Consider the following 8165-nt stretch of genomic DNA (forward strand, 5'->3'; position numbering starts at 1 on the left):
TTCCAGAGAGTGGCCTGGACCATGAAGGCGACCAGGAAAGGGAATAGGTGGATGGAGGCCTCTGCAGTGAATCCTCAGGCCCCCTCTGGTCTCTCCAGGGTCGTCCTGGATAATCTGAATTTCCCTTTGAAATAAGCATGCACAGGTTCAGCTGATTCATAACTTAGTTTAATACCCCGTGGGGTTCACGCCACAGGGAAGCTCCGCTGCCCCACAGGGCCTGGGCCAGGTAGAAGACAGCAGCCTCTTTGGACCACTGGCGGTGTCTTCTCCTTCAGCGCCTAACACTCACTCCCTGGCCCTCACTGGCCTCCATGCCTCTCTCTGCCCAACTTCCGGCAGAGTGCAAGGTCTAAGACCTCTTTGGACGTGAGGCATGTGGTCTTCACCTGGCCCTTGTTCCAGACAGGTGGGCAGACAGGTAAGCAGAGCCGGTGCACCCAGGGCAGGCGAGGGAGCCGTGCGGCCAGGCCTCAGGACCCTGGACCCCACCGGGAGATGTGCTCCTGGGCTGGAAGGAAGCAGAAGAGAGCAGGGCTCGATGGCAGCCCAGGCAGTCCCAAAATGGGGGCCCTGCTGCGCTCAGTCTGGAAGTGCCCATGGCTGTGGTTCCTGTGATGCTCCCGACCTTCCTAGCAGGGGCTGCTGGGAGCTGGTGCCATGCCAGGTTTCACCTCTGCCTCCACCATAGCTCATGGGGCTCCCAGGAACACCGAGGAACCCAACAGGTTCCCAGGCAGTAGCTTTCATGACAGGAGGAGAGGGTCCTTGGAGAAATTCCCTGCAGAGCTGCAGCTCTAGGCCTGCCTGTGTGGCCTTGCTGTGTGACACTGGGCCTGTCGTTGCCCCTCTGGGCTCAGGAGCCCACAGGTACAAGGCCCTGAGCAGGGCATCCTCCATGGCCCCGTGTGCCCAGACTTGCTCTGAACCTGCCACCTAGATACCCTTGCAGGCTGGACCGGGTCAGCAGCACCCCCAGGGACAGGGATCAGAGAAGGGGACCCTCAGGAAGGCCCTCACCAAACTGGCAGATGTAACGGTTTCGGGTTTTGCAGCGCTGGTCGTTCCAGTTGAAGGCAGCTGATGCCTGCAGCTCCACGCAGTTGCCAAACCTGCAGGCCAGGGTGTGGTGCTCAGGAGGGAAGAGTGAAGTCAGGGGTCCGCGAGAGGCCTAAACCCTCCAGCCATCAGGACCCTGCATCTCAGGGGCTCCAGAGCCCCCATCTGCAGATGGGGCTGCTGGGAACCAGGCCCATCCCCGAGCCCCCATCCCTGCTTCCCAGACCACTTCTCAGGGAAGCCCCTTCCTGGGGTAGCAGCTCTGCCTACCTCATGGCAGCACGCAGCCACACCAGCCTGTGGGGACGGTGTGGACTGGAATAGACAGCCCACTTGAGAGGTATACCTGGGAACCCAACAAGGCCGACTACCTCCAGGCAATAGGCCAGGGGCACAGGCCGGCTGCTGGCAAGGAGGGCTGGCTAAAATCACTGGAGCCCTTGGTGGCCTGGCAGCAGGACCACCTCCACCCCGGCCCTGGGCATTCCTGGGCTTTGAAGAGCAGGGTGGGGCCACATGACCAGAGGGTTCTTGGTACAGGATGGCTAGTGGGTCCACAGGTTCGGGGTTGTATTGTGAATGACTGCAGGGGGGGTGACAGCTAAGGAATGCTGGCGTCAGTGTAACTGATGCAGGCAGAGGGCACGCGGAGGGAGGGGTGAGTGGATGAGAGTTGGAGGGATGGAGTCACAGCCAGGGGACACTGGGGATGGACAGATGGATGGAGGCTTCCTGGGCCCCTCTCTCCCACGTGACATGCCTTCCGGCTTGCATCTCCCTCACCACAGCACTGGCCCACACCAGCTGTGCCCACAACTCTCTGGCACCTGGGCAGGCATCAGCCAGGGCCCAGCCAGGCAGCAGGATGGGGGGCGGCTCTTCAGTGTGGCCTGGGGGCTCTGCCAGGCAGGCCCGAGTGAGAGGGAGGCCCAGGGGAGGGAGGCACCCCACACTCACCCCTGGTTGTCAGGCTGCCCAAAGGCAAAACTGGTGAAGGCCTGGTGCTCCCCTGTGACCCAGCGGAAGGAGTCCGTGGCGGTCTTATAGGTGAGCCCTGGGCCGGGATAGTCGAGGTTGGCCCACGGCCAGAGGTCCCCCGGCCCACTCAGACCCTGGAGTCTGCTGCCAGCTGCTTTTCTGACCCCTCCTCCCAGTGCTGGCAGCCCCCATGTGCTCCCTACCTGGGCCCTCCCCAGGAAAGGGGGTGAGCAGCCGGCCCCGCTCTGGGCTCCAGGCCCTTACCACACCCTCGCCATCTGCTGGCAGCTGCCACAGCCCAGGGTTCCTGCAGCAGGGTGGGGCATCACAACCCCTTACTCGCCACACCCCCAATCAGCCGGGCACTCACCGATCCAGAAGTTCCTGGTCTCGAAGTCACTGTCAGTCACCTCGTTGGTGGTCTCCAGGCGGCCCAGGTAGAAGGCGAGGATGTCCTGCACTTTCTGGCTCTTGATCTGGGCCAGCACCCCACCTTTCCTCTGTAACCCCACCCCAGGTTACACAGGCAGGGCTCCCAGGAAGGCTGCCCCTTCCTGCCACCCCTGCCCATGGGCGAGGATGTCACGTGTGTGCTGGCCAGGCTGTCATCACCCCCAGCCCGCACAGCCTCCCTTCCAAGAGCAGGAGTCCCCTCTGCTCACATCTGCTTCTCTTCTCCCTGTGCACAGCGGCCCAACCGGCAGCCCACAGGCCTGGGCAAGGTCTGGCCCCTGAGGATGTTCTGTTTCACCTGCACAGTGTCTTCAACATATCTGAGTTGATTGCCAACCCCAGAAATTAACTGTGGTTTTGAGAGCTGCCAGTGGAAGTCTGAGCTGCTGGTTTTATTGAGCAGCCCCGAGCTCTGGCCACTCTGATCTTGCATTCCCTCCTGCAAGGCAACCTGAAACTCCCTTAGATAGAGGTTGGCCTTGACCTTGGCCCCTCAGGTCAATAAGTGACTTCCTGGTTTCTATGAGCCTCAGAGTCCATGACCCCTGCTTTCTGCTGATGAACAGGGTGAGGTCAGAGACATTGAAGAAACCATCTCCCACTCCAGGGTCTCTCCATTAAGACCCTCACTTGAGACTCTGGGGGGGTCCCTGGGAAGGTAGGGGTGACCGTCACCTGGCATTTCATCCTGGCTCTGTAATAGGTGTCTGCCTCTGAGGACACCATGAAGCAGTCTCCGTCGATCCTCAGGTCACAGGTGTGGAAGGGAAAATGCACCTTGGCTGGGGTAGGGGGGCCTGAGTTTGTGTGCGGACTTCAGAATCCCTGCCCTTTCCTGCCCTGCCAGGGAGCTAAGCCCCTTCCTCCAGCCACCTGCTCCAAAAGAGTGGGTGGTGAGGGTCAGGAGTGTGCTGGTAAGTGTGGAACACTGAGCTTGCTCTCTCTCAAAAGAAAAAAAAAATCCATGATTTGTAGCATTTGCCAATTTCTTTGGTGTAAATATCCACGCTGTGGCCGGTTTCAAGCTCTCAATGTGTTGTCACCGAATTAGTTGGGAAGAGAGGTACATAGTAGGCTCCTGGGAGCTGACGCCCCATTGAAGGGGGTCTTGGGAGGGGCTGGCTCTTTGGGGGCCCTGGGGCAGGACTCACTGGCACACTGGGCTCCCCCGTAGCCGACGTCACAGACGCACGAGCACTCCTCCTCCCGAAACCAGCCGTGCACACACTGCAGGCTGCACCGCACTGCCAGGGCAGGGCGGTGGGGCAGAGGCTCAGCTCCCAGCCTTCTGGACCCCATGCTGCCCCCAAAGGCCTCGAACATCCAGGGAATGCCAACCACAGCAAGAATACCCCTCCCAGAGACAGAACCCACGAAGGCTTCTGACTGCTGGCATGCCTGGTGTCTTTGGTTTGGTTCCCACTGTAGAGTGAGGCATATCGGAGTTTGGGAGGTGACCTGCCCATAGTCACAGAGTGGGTTAGGGTTGAGGGGCAGTGGGGCAAGAAGCCACTTCTGGATCCTAATTCTGTCCTCCTCCCAAAGCCTAAGGGGCTGAACCTGATTTCACTGTGAATCTCCTGCACAGCTCAGAGTTTGGCAAATAGCCAGTGCTATGCAGTGGGCAGACTCAGGGAGTACACGGTCAGCACCCCTAACACCCTTGACACTCAGGAAGTGTAGCAGCCCCAGGACCTGCCGCGAGAGCAGCGCTGGGCACACCCAGGTTCCAGTGCCCTCACCTTGGCAGTACCTGCCCGTGTAGCCAGGTGGACAGTGGCAGTGGCAGGTGCTGATGTTGAGACGTCCATGGTTCTGGCAGCTCATGCGACAAGGGTTCCTGGGGACCTCTGGTCAGAGGAGGAGGGGACTCCGAGAAAAGGGTCTCCTCCCAGCAGGCCGGGCAGGAGCCTCCCTGGGTGCTGAGGGTCGGGGCTTCCGGGACAGCCCAGTAGGATGCTGCCACCCCTACCCCAGGGTCACCAGACTGAGCCCTCATGCACTCACCACAGAGCCCCCCTGCATGGTCCCAGGCTTTGAAGCAGCCCGAGACGCTGGCTGTGCAGAGCGAACACCAGGCGCCCTTCTTATAGGGGACGATTGTCTTTCCGTTGACCTCCCAGTTGCCTCTGTGAGGATGAGCAGGCACCACAGGGTGTGGGAGGGCCTGGCCTTGGGCAAGGCAGTGGTGGGTCCCTGCTGCCTGCCCCCCTGGCCCCTACAGTTCCTGCGGCCTGGCCAGAGAGTTAGGGAGCTGGGTGAGAGAGAGAGATTCCCTGGGAGAGAAGAGATGATCTCCAAACGAATCCTGGACAAACTCCCTGATACCAGGACTGGTACCCAGGAAGGGGCATCCACAGAGCAGTACCTTCTGCATGGCCACAATCTTCAGCACCCTCTGCCTTTCCTCTCCTCCCTTCTCCCACCAAGGGTGCAGAGGAAGGTGTCGGACTTTACTTTCAGGAGGATGGGGGGGCATCTCACCCTCAGTGAAAGCGCCCCTCCCTGCCTCCCAGACATCCCAGCAGAGGGTGTAGCAGGGCTTACCCGGGGGAGTAGGCACAGACAAAGGCTTCTATAGCTGCCTGGTCTGCAGAGCACAGGTGCCGCCCACAGCCCAGCTGGCTTGAGGTGGCCCACACGAGCTACAGGAGACACAGGGGATCAGAAACCCTATCGTGAACTCCTGGGGAGGGGAACACAGCTTTCACTATCATCCAGGCGGACAGAGGGCTCCCTCACCTCCTCGGGGGCTCAGGAGCAGCAGCTGTCCTAGGCAGGGGTAGAAGTATGGGTGGGAATAGTCCAGGAAGGCTTTTTAATTTTTTTTTATTTTTTTATTTTTGAGATGGAGTTTCACTCTTGTTGCCCAGGCTGCAGTGCAATGGCACAATCTCGGCTCACCGCAACCTCCACCTCCTGGGTTCATGTGATTCTCTTGTTTCAACCTCCCCAGTAGCTGGGATTACAGGTGACTGCCACCACGCCTGGCTAATTTTTTTTTGTATTTTTAGTAGAGATGGGGTTTCTCCATGTTGGACTGGTCTTGAACTCCCAACCTCGGGTGATCCGCCTGCCTCAGCCTCCCAAAGTGCTGGGATTATAGGTGTGAGCCACCATGCCTGGCCTAGGAAGGCTTTCTTAGTTGAGAGGGGAATGGAGAGGGGAGGGCTAGCAGATACCTGAAGGGAGGGGAGATCGTTGATGGGTGGAGGGGACTAGCCAAAAAAAGACTGGGACATCAAGGGCCTTGTGACTGCATTATGACCACAACCCTTCACTTCTTGCACTAGCCCACTCTTTTAAATGTGACTCTGCAGCTTTTTGCAGTAAGGAGAGGTGTCTCTTTCCTTGCTCCTTGAATCTGGCTGGCCCTGTAACTGGTGTTGGCCACCAGAATGCAGCAGAAGTGATATTGAGCTGATTTTGAACTTGGCCTTAAGAGACCTTGCCATTTCCACTCATTCTCATAGAACCATGCTCAACCACCACATGAACAAGCTCAGTAAAGCCTGGTGGAGGTTGAAAGGCCTCATGGAATACAGATGAACCACTAGAGGCCTTTTTGCACAGCCAGCTCCCAGCCAGCCCCCTAGTTGATTGCAGGCATATGAGTGGGCCCAGCCAAGACCAGAAAACCTCCCTGCTGAGCCCAACCCAAGTGGCTGACATGCAGAATCGTAAGCTGCTAAATTTTGGGGTAGAATGTCATGCAGCAAAAGCTAATGGATACAGCTCTGCAAACCAGTTTAAAGTCTTAGAATCAGCGACAACTTGGAAATAGCACAAATGGCCAATATATAAGAAAGGTGAAACAAACTCTCCAGTAGAGACTAAAAATTACATGTACAAGACTGGCTTGTAGCAGCCAGATGTGAACATGTGATCATATACATGTATCCAACACTTAAAGAACATGTATTGGCCGGGCATGGTGGCTCAAGCCTGTAATCCCAGTACTTTGGGAGGCCGAGACGGGCGGCTCACGAGGTCAGGAGATCGAGACCATCCTGGCTGACACGGTGAAACCCCGTCTCTACTAAAAAATACAAAAAACTAGCCGGGCGCGGTGGCGGGCGCCTGTAGTCCCAGTTACTTGGGAGGCTGAGGCAGGAGAATGGTGTGAACCCGGGGGGCGGAGCTTGCAGTGAGCTGAGATCGCACCACTGCACTCCAGTCTGGGCGACAGAGCAAGACTCCGTCTCAAAAAAAAAAAAAAAAAAAAAAAATTAAAGAGCCACAAGATCTTTGGGAAGTGAAAACTGGTTTGCTGGTCTCTCCAGTTGGTGTAATCACTTTGGCAACACCTAGTTGTAGGCACATGTTCTTTTTTTTCTGAGACAGGGTTTTACTCCTGCTGGCCAGGCTGGAGTGCAATGGTACAATCTCAGCTCAGTGCAATCTTCACCTCCCAGGCTCAAGCAATTCTCCTACCTCAGCCTCCCAAGTAACTGGAACTACAGGCACACACCATCACACCCGGGTAATTTTTGTATTTTTTGTAGCGGCAGGTTTTTGCCATGTGGCCCAGGCTGGTCTCAAACTCCTGGGCTCAGGCAATCCTCCCACCTTGGCCTCCCAAAGTGCTGGGATTACAGGCGTGAGCCACCACGCCCAGTCTTATGTAATACTTAAACATGCACAACACACTTGCATAAGTAGTAGAGGTATTCAATATTTCCTGGGATTTCGCTTATGTTTTTCAGTGCCATACTTTAGCACCTGAACAGTGCCAGGTGTGTATAGAAAATCCTCAACAAATATCTGTTGAATGAAGAGAAAAAATGGAAACTTGCTTGGCAGTGATGCTCCTGAACTTCAAGAAGATTCCCTCCAGGGAGGGACAGCAGGGAAAGGGGAGGAGCGGGGCTTTAGTTTAGTAGCATCTTCTAAACCTAGGTAGTGGGTAAGAGTGGGGCCATTTTAAATTTATGTTTGAGGCCAGGCACAGTGGCTCACACGTGTAATCCCAGCACTTTGGGAGGCCCAGGCAGGTGGATCACTTGAGGTCAGGGGTTTGAGACCCAGCCTGGCCAACATGGTGAAACCCCATCTCTACTAAAAATACAAAAATGAGCCGGGTGTGGTGGCTCATGCCTGTAGTCCCAGCTACTTGGGAGGCTGAGGCAGAAGAATCACTTGAATCTGGGAGGTGGAGGTTCTAGTGAGCTGCCATCACGCCATTCCACTCCATTCTGGGTGACAGAACAAGACTTCGTCTCAAATAAATAAATAAATAAATAAATAAATAAATAAATAAGTTTATGTTTGAAATTATTCATATTTCAGATTGAAAAAAAGTGGCTTAGGCCAGGCGTAGTGGCTCACGCCTATAATTCCAGCACTTTGGGAGGCTGAGGCGGGCAGATCATTTGAGGTCTGGAGTTCGAGATCAGCCTGGCCAACATGGTGAAACCCCATCTCTACTAAAAATACAAAAAAAATGAGCTGGGTGTAGTGGCGTGTACCTGTAATCCCAGCTACTCGGGAGGCTGAGGCACAAGAATCGCTTGAATCTAGGAGACAGAGGTTGCAGTGAGCTGAGATCATGCCACTGCACTCCAGCCTGTGGTGACAGAGTGAGACCGTGTCTCCAAAAAAGCAAAAATATGGCCAGGCACAGTGGCTCACGCCTGTAATCCCAGCACTTTGGGAGGTTGAGGCGGGTGGATCAC

The 8165-nt window shown here is 56.2% G+C and overlaps 1 protein-coding gene across 3 annotated transcripts in view; it reads right to left on the bottom strand.

Annotated features, from left to right (window-relative positions):
- Positions 1 to 281: 281 nt before the first annotated feature.
- Positions 282 to 8165, bottom strand: part of LOC105537228 (C-type lectin domain family 18 member A) — a 15149-nt gene continuing 7265 nt past the window's right edge. For 2 of the 3 annotated variants that reach the window (XM_011976788.1, XM_011976787.1), the window contains 10 exons: positions 5038 to 5135; positions 4498 to 4619; positions 4233 to 4340; positions 3642 to 3734; positions 3166 to 3272; positions 2408 to 2537; positions 2017 to 2113; positions 1330 to 1356; positions 1021 to 1112; positions 282 to 511 (listed from right to left, as the gene is read on the bottom strand). In XM_011976788.1, coding sequence (XP_011832178.1) covers positions 474 to 511; positions 1021 to 1112; positions 1330 to 1356; positions 2017 to 2113; positions 2408 to 2537; positions 3166 to 3272; positions 3642 to 3734; positions 4233 to 4340; positions 4498 to 4619; positions 5038 to 5135 — 912 coding nt within the window. In that variant the 3' untranslated portion in view covers positions 282 to 473. The remainder of the gene's footprint in view (positions 512 to 1020; positions 1113 to 1329; positions 1357 to 2016; positions 2114 to 2407; positions 2538 to 3165; positions 3273 to 3641; positions 3735 to 4232; positions 4341 to 4497; positions 4620 to 5037; positions 5136 to 8165) is intronic. The other variant, XM_011976789.1, reaches the window with a different exon arrangement.

Source organism: Mandrillus leucophaeus, unplaced genomic scaffold (genome assembly GCF_000951045.1).
Source record: "Mandrillus leucophaeus isolate KB7577 unplaced genomic scaffold, Mleu.le_1.0 Scaffold17, whole genome shotgun sequence".
NCBI lineage: Eukaryota > Metazoa > Chordata > Mammalia > Primates > Cercopithecidae > Mandrillus > Mandrillus leucophaeus.